Source organism: Dendropsophus ebraccatus, chromosome 3, assembly GCF_027789765.1.
Source record: "Dendropsophus ebraccatus isolate aDenEbr1 chromosome 3, aDenEbr1.pat, whole genome shotgun sequence".
NCBI classification, from domain to species: domain Eukaryota; kingdom Metazoa; phylum Chordata; class Amphibia; order Anura; family Hylidae; genus Dendropsophus; species Dendropsophus ebraccatus.
Genome location: NC_091456.1, coordinates 64,716,439 through 64,729,807, shown reverse-complemented (window position 1 = coordinate 64,729,807; position 13,369 = coordinate 64,716,439). Strand labels below are relative to the sequence as shown.

Genomic DNA, 13,369 nt, shown 5'->3' with positions numbered 1-13,369 from the left:
TTTTTTCAATTTGCTCATGAGCATAACATTGTCTTCTATACTCTCTCTCCATATTTTTTACAGAACACAGAAGTTTATAAGTTGTACTTCTGGTTTAAAGAAGGTTTGCGCAAAGATCTGCTCCTTTTCCACGGCATACATCTCACTCGCCTGATGGACGGGCAGGGGTGTGTGGCATGGCAGGGAGAGGCCTGGCCTCCTCCCGTGCCCGATTTATCGTGTTTAACGGCTGCAAGCAGGCGTAAGACATGGTAGAATTCGGCCTATTGGGCTATTCAGGTGATCCCATCTGTCCCTAGTATGCAGCTAGTTATCAGCTGTATTCGTCCGTTATATCCGAAGGCAAAGATCGGCAGACATGAGCGATCATCCTGGCAACCCCTCCGTACCTCCCTGCGGCCTCCCCTGCAGTCATCCCCTCGCTGCCAACGCATGTAATAACGCCGGCAAGGAACAAGGAGCAAATGAGCGCTGACAGCGCTCGTTTGCTCCTCTATGTCGCCCCGTGTAATAGGGGCTAAAGGCCTAAGCAGTCAAGTCAGGAGACAGCTAGGATCAGGTAAATCACAGTCGTGATAACATGCACAATAGGTTATTCCTGACTAATTTATTAGCACTATCACTTTTAGAGCTAGTGACCTTTTCTTCTATATATGTCACATTGCATTGAGTCAGCTTGTCTTCATTTTGGTATTCAACAGCGTAGTCTTAGGCTATGTTCACACACAGTAAAATTAAGGTAAAACATAGCCGTAATTTTGAGGGAAAAATACAGCCGTTTTAGATGTAATAATGCACTTTATTAAATTCAATAGGAAATTGTCTGGCAATGCACACACTGTCTGGAATAACGACCATAATTTATTACGACCATCCAAATAATGAACACGCTTATTGTTTACAATCAGCTTATGCAAAAAACGGATTTTATGCTATGTCCAATTCTAGTAGAAGAATAATCAAAATGAATAAATAACTGGATGCAGCATGAATTCTGCAATCTATATGTTAACCCTTTCACGACCATGGGTCCTTGATTCCTCAATGCCCAGGTCGTTTTTGGACATCAGCTTATGGGATCATAATGATCCCATAAGCTGATGTCCCTATGTCTGCCCCCTCTTTACTGTCCCCTGCTGCTGTTACAGTCTGGCATGCTCCCTGCCTTCCCTCCCTCCACCGGCCTCCGTAGCCATGGCTACATGGCCTCCATGGCTACCATCTGGTCTCTGCGATCACTTCGCAGAGTTCCGATGGACACCGGACAGATAATTCTCCCTCTGTACAGGGAGAATTCTCTGTCAGGAGCACTGTAGATGCTGCGGTCTTGCTAACCGCAGTATTTACAGGGTTAACTCTCAGCATCGGAGCGCAACTCCGGCGCTGAGAGTTGCGGCGGGTCCCCAGCTATCACTGTTACAGTTTCTATGCCTGTGTCATCCGGCAGCGTAAATTAATGTCGCTGCAGCATCAGGCATAGGCTGCAGCAGACTTAATTTACTGTGCAGCGACCTGAGAAGATTAATTTTGAACATACCATAAGTTAAATTTGTTTAAACATCTTTTCAGATGTGTTTCTGCTATGGTATTTTCATGTGACAGCCTAGTTTGCCCTATTCTTTTGAATGTTCCTCCCTGAATTCTACGTGCTTCCTGTCTAAACACCCCCATTGCAGGAGATTTCACACAGCTGCAATACTGTTTCTTGTGATTTTCTTAGGCTTTACATATTCGCAGCAGATTTTTAATTCCGCTGTATGTGAAGCCCCTTTCCACTTAATCCACCACTGCCAGGCTAATACCAGGCTAATACGTTACTTGTCCGTGCTCCTGCTTGCTTCTTGGGCTCCCAGCTCCCTGGTGTCCTGCTGTAGCCACTGATAGCTGAGCGGGATGTCAGGGATGTGGGAGCCCAAGAAGCAAGTGGTAGCGTGGCCAGGTAATGTATTAGCCTGGCAGTGGTGGGTTAAGTGGGAATGGGTTTTACATACAGCAGAATGAAAAATCTGCTGCGAGTATGTAAAGCCATAGAAAATCACAAGAAACAGTATCACTACAGAACTCGCAGAGTGAAATCTACAGTGATGCTGTATGTGTGAAACTGGCCTCACACTGTGTTCATACATTGCAGTTTCATTGCAGTACTGCATCATTTCTATGAAGATGCTGAAGTACTGCAACAGTACTTCAATGAAACTATTGTGCCAAATTCACATGGGCAGTTTGGTGCAATTTCTAATGGAAGTTTTTAGTAAGGAAAGTATAATGGAAAGATGTGTATGTAGGTATCAAAATACAAATAAAAACAATCTCCAACTAAATTCCTTAGAACACAACTTGCAGATGTTTCAGAGCTATAACCATACCAGTATCCACACCTTGTGGCTGGGATAGCACCCTTTTATTAGTGACGTTTCAGTAGTGATGTCACAATACCAGAATTTTGAGTTTGATACCAATACCAACTTTTTTTTTTCAATGCTCGATACCAATTCGATACTGAATAAATTACATAAAAAACCCCACAAGAATAGAAATTGAAGACATGTAACACTAGCTAGCTGGGGATGATGGGGGCTGTAGTCATGTAACACACAGACACAACAGCTATCAGGGGGGATGATGGGGGCTGTAGTCATGTAACACACACACACACTTCAGCTACCAGGAGGATGATGGGGGCTGTAGTCATGTAACACACACACACACACTTCAGCTACCAGGAGGATGGTGGGGGCTGTAATCATGTAACACACACACACTTCAGCTACCAGGAGGATGGTGGGGGCTGTAGTCATGTAGCACACACACTTCAGCTCCAAGAGGGATGCTGGGGGCTGTAGTCATGTAACACACACACTTCAGCTACCAGGAGGATGGTGGGGGCTGTAGTCATGTAACACACACACTTCAGCTACCAGGAGGATGGTGGGGGCTGTAGTCATGTAACACACACACTTCAGCTACCAGGAGGATGGTGGGGGCTGTAGTCATGTAACACACACACTTCAGCTACCAGGAGGATGGTGGGGGCTGTAGTCATGTAACACACACACTTCAGCTACCAGGAGGATGGTGGGGGCTGTAGTCATGTAGCACACACACTTCAGCTACCAGGAGGATGGTGGGGGCTGTAGTCATGTAACACACACACTTCAGCTACCAGGGGGATGGTGGGGGCTGTAGTCATGTAGCACACACACTTCAGCTACCAGGAGGATGGCGGGGGCTGTAGTCATGTAACACACACACTTCAGCTACCAGGGGGGTGGTGGGGGCTGTAGTCATGTAGCACACACACTTAAGCTACCAGGAGGATGGTGGGGCTGTAGTCATGTAACACACACACTTCAGCTACCAGGGGGGTGGTGGGGGCTGTAGTCATGTAACACACACACTTCAGCTACCAGGGGGATGGTGGGGGCTGTAGTCATGTAGCACACACTTCAGCTACCAGGAGGATGGTGGGGGCTGTAGTCATGTAACACACTCCAGCTACCAGGGGGATGGTGGGGGCTGTAGTCATGTAACACACACACTTCAGCTACCAGGAGGATGGTGGGGGCTGTAGTCATGTAATACACACTTCAGCTACCAGGAGGATGGTGGGGGCTGTAGTCATGTAACACACACACACACACACTTCAGCTACCAGGAGGATGGTGGGGGCTGTAGTCATGTAGCACACACACTTCAGCTACCAGGGGGATGGTGGGGGCTGTAGTCATGTAGCACACACACTTCAGCTACCAGGAGGATGGTGGGGGCTGTAGTCATGTAGCACACTTCAGCTACCAGGAGGATGGTGGGGGCTGTAGTCATGTAACACACACACACTTCAGCTACCAGGAGGATGGTGGGGGCTGTAGTCATGTAATACACACTTCAGCTACCAGGAGGATGGTGGGGGCTGTAGTCATGTAACACACACACACACACTTCAGCTACCAGGGGGATGGTGGGGGCTGTAGTCATGTAGCACACACACTTCAGCTACCAGGAGGATGGTGGGGGCTGTAGTCATGTAGCACACTTCAGCTACCAGGAGGATGGTGGGGGCTGTAGTCATGTAACACACTTCAGCTACCAGGAGGATGGTGGGGGCTGTAGTCATGTAACACACACACTTCAGCTACCAGGGGGATGGTGGGGGCTGTAGTCATGTAGCACACTGACTTCAGCTACCAGGAGGATGGTGGGGGCTGTAGTCATGTAGCACACTTCAGCTACCAGGAGGATGGTGGGGGCTGTAGTCATGTAACACACACACTTCAGCTACCAGGAGGATGGTGGGGCTGTAGTCATGTAACACACACACTTCAGCTACCAGGGGGATGGTGGGGGCTGTAGTCATGTAACACACACACTTCAGCTACCAGGGGGATGGTGGGGGCTGTAGTCATGTAGCACACACTTCAGCTACCAGGAGGATGGTGGGGGCTGTAGTCATGTAACACACTTCAGCTACCAGGAGGATGGTGGGGGCTGTAGTCATGTAACACACACACTTCAGCTACCAGGGGGATGGTGGGGGCTGTAGTCATGTAACACACTCCAGCTACCAGGGGGATGGTGGGGGCTATAGTCATGTAGCACACACTTCAGCTACCAGGAGGATGGTGGGGGCTGTAGTCATGTAACACACACATACTTCAGCTACCAGGAGGATGGTGGGGGCTGTAGTCATGTAATACACACTTCAGCTACCAGGAGGATGGTGGGGGCTGTAGTCATGTAACACACACACTTCAGCTATCAGGAGGATGGTGGGGGCTGTAGTCATGTAACACACACACTTCAGCTACCAGGAGGATGGTGGGGGCTGTAGTCATGTAGCACACTTCAGCTACCAGGAGGATGGTGGGGGCTGTAGTCATGTAACACACACACTTCAGCTACCAGGAGGATGGTGGGGCTGTAGTCATGTAACACACACACTTCAGCTACCAGGGGGATGGTGGGGGCTGTAGTCATGTAGCACACACTTCAGCTACCAGGAGGATGGTGGGGGCTGTAGTCATGTAACACACACACTTCAGCTACCAGGAGGATGGTGGGGCTGTAGTCATGTAACACACACACACACACACACACTTCAGCTACCAGGAGGATGGTGGGGGCTGTAGTCATGTAACACACACTTCAGCTACCAGGAGGATGCTGGGGGCTGTAGTCATGTAACACACACAGTTCAGCTACCAGGGGGATGGTGGGGGCTGTAGTCATGTAACACACACACACACTTCAGCTATTGGGATGATGAGGGTTGTAGTTGCACTTTTTCTTCTTTCAGGGCATGGTGTCCAGGATTTGGGCGGCAGGGTAATCTGCAGGTTACAGCCCCCCTCCCCCGTCAGAGCACGGCCGACCTCCTGGTCATCCCCCACTGATGTCTGCCCGGGAGTTATCTGAGGGCCCCGGCCGCTCCTCCTCACAGTCCTGTGGCCCCCACTTCACAGTGCAGCCAGATGGAGTGGCCGCATCTCCTCCTCACCTCCAGCCTTCTCCTCTGTCCTCCTCTCCCCGACCCCGCTCTCCCTCTTCAGCCTCCTCTCCCTTCTCCTCACTCCCGGACTGCCGGCTCTCCCTCTTCAGCCTCCTCACCTCCAGCCCTCTCTGTCCTCCTCACCTCCAGCGTTCTCCGTCCTCCTCTTCCTGACCCCCGCTCTCCGTTTTCAGCTTCCTCACCTCCAGCCTTCTCTGTCCTCCTCTCCCGGACCTCCCGCTCTCCTCCGTGCCACATGCCACATAAATCATCTCCCTGATAAGAGTCTGGCTGAGCCGGATCCTATTATCAGACAGACATCGGCAGTGGGGGTCTGCTACACACAGTAGCCGACCCCTGCTGCATACGGAGCGGCTCAGGAGGGGTTAATGCCGCTGTCAGTGTGACAGCGGCATCAACACAGTTACATAGCCGGCACAAGCAATTGCTATGTGCCGGCTATTTGAAATTGGCGCCGCCGGGAACGTAGAGAGAGAGAGCGCGGAGGAAGTGACAGGTGGGAGCAGGGAGAGGCATACAGAGAACACGGCCGGCATTCAGATAGCCGCCGGCCGTGTTCTCTGCTCTATACTTTATGTTAAACTGCGCTATTATGCAAATTAACATAAAGTTCCTGGTATCGAACCGTTTTTCTGCCCGAAATATCGATAGTAGTATCGATATTTCGGTGCATCGTGCATCCCTACGTTTCAGTGATGTTTTTTGATGTACAATATAGTGACGGTAGGCTAAAGTTGTCCATTTAACCTTGTTCTGCGCACGGCAGAACTTTCATTAAAAAAGACATCCATAAGAAAACAAAACAAAGCTAGTAGTCTAAAGTAATAATGAGAATTTGTTCCTATTAGAGGAAACATTAAACATTTGCTTCCTGACAGTATTGATTAGGGCACAAAGGTCCTATGCGTTTGTCTCAGGCTTTTGACAGGTTGAATGGGCGGCTGTTTCATTGCACATCCCTCACACATTTGTATCATTTATACTGACATACTAAATAAAAGCTCAAATTAGGTCCTCTGAGGTAAGTTTTCCGGGCATTAGTTGCTGCCACACTTCATTATGACGACATTGTATGATCCCATCAGTCTGGATGTATCAATTACTGAGAGTTGCGTGCCTCATTCTTCTTAATTGGTCCGCAGTGTTTGACAAAGTTTAAATCAGTGCTTTCTGATCTTGCTGTGCGTTTGTATCTGCAGGAGGGGGGATGACAACCTCCAAGAAAAAAAGTTGGGATAGTAAACTGCTATGTAGGGGTACACAGTTGTTTACAGGCATGAGGATGCCTATTTATTAGTAGTGTTTTTAGTGTATTAATAATGCAAATAATAAAGAATACTATAATAAACACTTTAATTAGTTGTAAATACCAGCTTTGTTCAATTCTCAACTAATTCCTCGGTAATAGACTGGAGTTTCCTGGTTAAGATCATATGCTAAAGCAGAAAGCACCCACAAAAAGAATCTTTCTTCATTGAGGACTCGAGTGTGGAAATCAATGTAACACATGAACATGCCAATGTGTAATGCTCCTCATTTTTCCTGGGGCTTTACAAGGGATGTATTCACTTAAAGGCAACCTGGCAGCTTCATGCTGCCCAAACCATACCAACATGAAAGAGGGTTAAGCTTCCTTATTCCACTGGTTTCTCTCCACCAGGCTTCCATTTTTGATCCTTCCTTGTTTGGACATAGATAGATAGCGATCACACAAGCCCAGCAGGGCAGAGAGAAAAGGCTAGGGACCATCTTGATTTGTTCTTGACTATCAGGCCCCAGGCTGAAGCACTGGAGGCGGGCCGACCCCCCCCCCCCCCCCCCCCCCCAATGACGCTGCTCCATTAGAATCAGTGGAGCTATATCATAGAGAGGCAGGGGTTTCCGCCCCCTGGGGGTGGGTTGACCTGCCTCCAGTGTTTGAGCCCTGGCCTGATGGTACATTTACTTTAACAACTGTAATTGCTCTGAAATGCCACAGCATTTCAGAGTGAATCATAGAACATTGGAATAAGAGAGCTTGCTCCTGTTTAGTGCTGCCATGATTCAGACAGCACAAAAGTGATGACAGGTTCCCTTTAAAGTGTCTGTTCTTTCATGGTTTGCTTGTTGACCAGTCTTCAATTACAATGAATATGACTTCCCCTGCTGCGTATTTACAGTTGATCAGTGGGTAGAAATTGATACATACTACTGTCATCTAGCAAACCACACAGTAAGCTGGAAACACCCTATATGTGCCCTTAATAGGGATTTTTCTAGTTGGTATACTAGTTTCCTGGCAATCTAAGGTCACAAATGTTTGAGCAAGCCATATTTTGCTGAAAAATTTGCAACTTTTTATGCCACTGTAGGCACTTTTGAAGAAAAAAAAAACAGGCCCATAGAAAGATAAGACTTCTACAGCCTACCAGATTTAACATAATGTGGTATAGATATCGGTGTAAGTCATGCCAGAAATGTGTTCCAGCTTGTATGTTATAACCCTGGCGCATCTTGCTCCAGTATACTTTTACTTCTGTTAGATTAGGAAGTTTAACCTTGATTGAACATTCTGTCACCATATAAATGGAATTTTTATAATGCGTGGAATGTTGCTTGTACATAGAGATTTAGTTCTATACTTTACCCTGTGCAGATTACAAGGTGTAATTTTCCTAACATGAATTCTGCCAAATATATTTATATAGACATTATTTACTATAATAAAAGATCACATTAGACTCTAATGATCAAATATATGTTTGCCTAGCAATGCATCAAATAAAAAAGATTGAGCTGTTTTGTAGTTTTGACTTATTAGGGGTGTGCTGCTCCACCTGGTTCCCACTAATTTAAATTTTTTAATATTTAGACCTATATTGCAGTTATAGCAAACATATATTTAACTTCTATAGTGTTTCTGTATCCTTTATGGTGTATTCCATCATGCACAGAATTATTGACATTTTCATAAAAGCCAGTGGTATAATTTCAGTGTGCCTGGACTGTATGATTACATAACTGGTATTTCACTCTTTTGCATCCAGGTACTGCGTAATGATATCTTTGAGGGTGAGAAACATGTGTAGTCCCTTTTGGGTATAAATAAGGGAAATGATTAGCCCTGTTTTAAAAATGTAATCCTGCCAGGTCTGTTCCACAGGACTGATGCATAGCAAATGTGTTGCTAGTATTCGAGAGAGATTGAAAATGTCTGATTCCGTCTCCTTCATAAATGGTTAGCAATTAGTAATAGCAAATTTTCTGCAGTAAAATGTGTCTCACAATTCTGTAAGCGGGCTACTTAGAACATACAAACAAAAACACAATGCAGACACAGACCCACTACACAAATAAATATCGCTAAAAACAGCCCCTAACTGCTAAAAAAAATAGATGTCAGCCATAGTGATATAGAGGGGTCACACATATTGATATAGAGGGGTCACTGTGGGTGTGGGGGTACACCATAGCACACACACACAGCCTGCTGCAGCCATAGCATACACACACATACACAGCCGGCTGCAGCCATAGCACACACACACAGCCTGCTGCAGCCATAGCATGCACACACACACAGCTGCAGCCAAAGTAAACACACACAGCTGCAGCCATACCACACACACACACACAGCTGCAGCCATACCACAGTGAGAGCCATTATCCACAAATGGTGAAGACATGGAACAGTGGTGAACCTTCCCAGGAGTGGCCGCCCGCCTAAAATTACCCCAAGAGCGCAGCAATGACTCATCCTAGAGGTCACAAATGAGCCGTTCATGCTCGAAAACCCTCTAATGTAACTGAATTAGAACAATTCTGCAAAGATGAATGGGCCAAAATTCCTCCAGAACGCTGTAAAAGACTCATTGCAAGTTATCATATTTTCATTTTTTCATTGCAAGTTATCATATTTTCATATTACCCTGCTGCTCATATACAATCATGCAGGAAGAGAACAACACAGATCTTCCCCCCCACACAATGGACTCTTCCAGCTCAGAAACAAACTGCCAAATAGTGACTGACAACTTTTCCTTTACCACCCTTATCTAATAGGGCCAGTGTCCTATTAGAATGTTGCTCATAATATATACAGCATTGATGAGCAAAACGTATAGAATTCATATCAAAACTCAATTTTAAATTGTTCTAAGATTTTTTAAAGCTGGAGTCTGAGTCGGTACATTTTTTCCGACTCCAGCCAAAACTAGTTCCGACTCCGACTCCACAGCCCTGACCACAATAAGGCCTGAAATGGACCCTACACTGTACTTTTTCCTCTCCAAGGCTGACAAGTGTCTCAAGACACTTGAGAAAGAAGTCAGTACGACTTTGAAACGCGTTGTGTTTTTAAATAAATATAACCCGTTTATATTACCTATGCTCATTTTGGACCTGTGCCCGAAGTTACCCAAGTTTTGGAGTGGAGGTATTTTATGCTTATAGTAACCAGTTTGGTTCTTGGGAGTGGCTGCGGTCCATCTATCTACATGCTTTTGCTGAGTGTTGTGCCTTGCATTTGCACAACCTCCACAGGTGAGAGTCTCCTTTTTTTTCCTCTCTTACCAATTGGTTTTGTGGGAATCACACTATGGAGCGCTGTTCACATTTGTATCTACAGCAACCCCTGGCTTGGCTTGCTAGCGAAGGCAGGTGAGCTGGAGACATATAGCCAGGAAGGCAGGCAGAAACACAGCAGGACACAGCTGGAACCAGGACAGCAATCACTGACTGGGACCACACGCTGGGGAAGCTTGCAGAGGCTCCAACAAGGGAGCCAGGGGCGGACTGCAATTTATAATACAATGTATTTTTTGGTGGCCGCAACAATTGTGCACTTAATAAGAAATATGCTATTTTAAGAGCACAAAACAACCTCCCTAGCTTGTGTTGGTGGCAAAGCAGTAAGCATGCGGCAACATGTCTCACAATGTCAGGATACACAGAAATCACTTGTTAAGGTACCGGCCCGGGCTCCAGTCTTCTATCTTTACCAGCCCGGTACACAATGCTTGCTGTGTTCCTTTTTGCGCTTGCAATCAACACAACCAATCAGCTGCTACAGTGGTGTCCAGTTGTAGTCCGGAGCCTGGGTAAGTATGATTATTTCCTCACTTAACCCCCTGGGACCCATACTGAACAATCTGGCAACCAAGGGGTTAAACGGGGATGCTATGCATCCTCAACCCCCTGGGGACAGACTGTTCTCTGCTTGCTGTGCTGAGCGCACTGGGTTAAATGACTTAATGGGGTAGGTGCAGTGCGCTAAGCACAGCAGATGGAGCACAGTCAAGCCCTAAGGGGGTTAAGTGGAGATGTATAGCATCCCCATGTAATCTTGTGGGGGCCCAGATAGTATGCAGCTATCTGTACAGATGCTTGCTGTAAAGGAGCAGAACACATGTCAAAATGATTGTTCTGCTCCTGCCCTTGTTTTTTGTGTCTCTTTTGTTTTTCAGATATTCTGTATCTTGAGGACTAAATTGGATTTGGTGGACTACGTCAATGACCAGTGCAGTTTTATTTTTAATAAATTTGTCTACAAAGAATGTGGGGGTGTTTTTATTTCAATTTGAAAAAAATCTATTAAGTATTGTCTTTTTTACACACTTTACAGGCTTCGCAGTGGAAGCTGTTTCATAGACGGCATCCATTAATAATCCTAGGCTTAGTGTTAGCCCATAAAATGGCTATAACACCCCAGCATTATTACCTCAGTACCCATTGCCACCAGGAGTACTGGAAACAGCTGAGTTCTAGTAGTCCCAGGATATCAAAAATAGCACTCGTGGACTTGGCAGACTTTATGAAGAGCGCCAATAATACTGATTAATGCCATGCTATGACATAGCATTAATCAGTATATGCCATCTAATGTAAACAAAAAGGGTTTTTTTTGTTTTATTAGTATAAAAAAAACTCCCCCAATAAAAATTTAATTAACCCCCTTCCCATTGTACACCAGGATTGTAGATTTTATATATATATATATATATATATATATATATATATATATATATATATATATATAAATATTTCTAAACATTTTCTTTTACCCCATATGATACTATTAAAATATATAGATCATAAAAATATCGCCTCAACCAGCCCTGTCTGTGAAAAAATAAAAGCTTTATGGCTCTTAGAAGGCAAGGAACAATGCTTCTGAACATCCGTGTTTCAATGACCCTTGGTCATGAAGGGGTTAACATCTATGAAATTATAGCAGTTTTAAGAGCTTTTACCTGATTGACAATAAAGGAATCACTGAGAGGGTGAAATAATTACAGTCATAACATATGTCATGGTATAGTAACATTTCCAAACATGAATGGCAGACAATAGTTGCATCTGGTTTACATAGGCTATGTATTATTGTGAAAGCTCACTAGTCCCTCAGTGTAGATAGGCCTTTATTATGTCATAATTTCTTATAAAAACTATTGGGCACTTTGTATAAATAGCCGCCTTTTTTTGCGCCACACTTCTTTTAATTTTTTCCAGGTTTGCGCAGCTGGATTTATTAAGAGGCGCACGCCTTTTGATAAATCCAGAGTATCAAGGCTGCTGTGTAGCGGGCTATAAGCTGGAGTCCGGGCAAAAATATTGATATATTTTGCAATGCCATCTCTCCATCTATGTGGCGCATGGGGTGCAAACTGGCAGAGCCACACAATTTTTTTTGCAAGGGAGGATCTTGCGCAAAAATTTGCAACTTTTTCGCTGGTTTGCCCTAGGTACAGAGCTTGATACATCACCCCCCTAAGTATTTTAAAGTGTGTCAGAAAACGAAAATAAAAAAATCCTCCACCACACAGTAACCACTATGCACCCCCAGATGTCCCAAGCAGTTGATGTGCCAGAAAAATATTTTAAAAATTCTATGAGAAAATGTGATAATGTTTTTTATTGTTGTTTTTACAGCGGTTGTTATCATGTGCCGCTAACAGTGACATGCTTCTCAAAATGTAATTGTGGTTAGGAATCCTTCCTCAACATCATATGAAGATTTATAATCATTGTATGTACACCTGCTCACTTACCTTTAATGTTGACAAAATGAAGTTATGTATAAGACAAAACAGGTGGAAAAAAATCACATTGAATATTGATGGATTACCAAATGGGGCTAATATTGAAATCAATCTTTTTCTAAAGGGAGAAAAATTGCATTAAGTTTCATATAACTGAGTTTTATCTTTTTTGCTTCATCTATTTGCAGTTAGAGCGGCAGATCTTGATGCAGAATCAGATGAGGGAGAAGCAGATGGCAATGCAGATTGCCTGGACGCGCGAGTTTTTGAAGTATTACGGGACATTTTTCAGCTTAGCTGCACTTGGATTAACAGCAGGGTTTGTACTTTTTTTTTAAATACTAGAAACTTAAAAATAATTAACATACTAACATAGAATGCTCATGCTGGACTTTGTGGTGCAGTGTAAATGCTATCAAATGTTATTACATTTTCTAATATATATTTTGGGGCAGCATGGTAGCAAGCATGTGGTTAGCATTGCTGCCTTGCAGTACTGGGGTCCTGAGTTTAAACATGACCGAGGACAACCTATGCATAAGGTGGGAGATTTATCAGATTCTTGCCTTCTCCCTGGCGTACGCCAGTCTCAACCCCCGCTAGTCTGATGGGTGGGCAGAGGAGTCCAGCAAGGTGGGGAGGACATATGGCCCCCTCCCATGCCAGATTTATCATGCTGTACGTCCGCTCGCAGTTGTTTGTATGGGTTCTTTCTGGGTACTTTGGTTTCCTATATTTCAAAGTGGTGGGAATTTGCTTCTTTTGAAAATTGACAAAATGACCTTAGTGTGTGTGTTTGTCTGAAACAGGGAAATTAGAATGTAAGCCCCAGAGCACAGGTGCC

The 13,369-nt window shown here is 44.9% G+C and overlaps 1 protein-coding gene across 1 annotated transcript in view; it reads left to right on the top strand.

Annotated features, from left to right (window-relative positions):
- The window catches only part of PLGRKT (plasminogen receptor with a C-terminal lysine), a 54,302-nt gene that overhangs the window by 37,535 nt on the left and 3,398 nt on the right, over positions 1–13,369 (top strand). Inside the window, exon 4 of the mRNA XM_069961931.1 lies at positions 12,714–12,844. Within this exon, the coding sequence (XP_069818032.1) occupies positions 12,714–12,844 (131 nt within the window). The remainder of the gene's footprint in view (positions 1–12,713; positions 12,845–13,369) is intronic.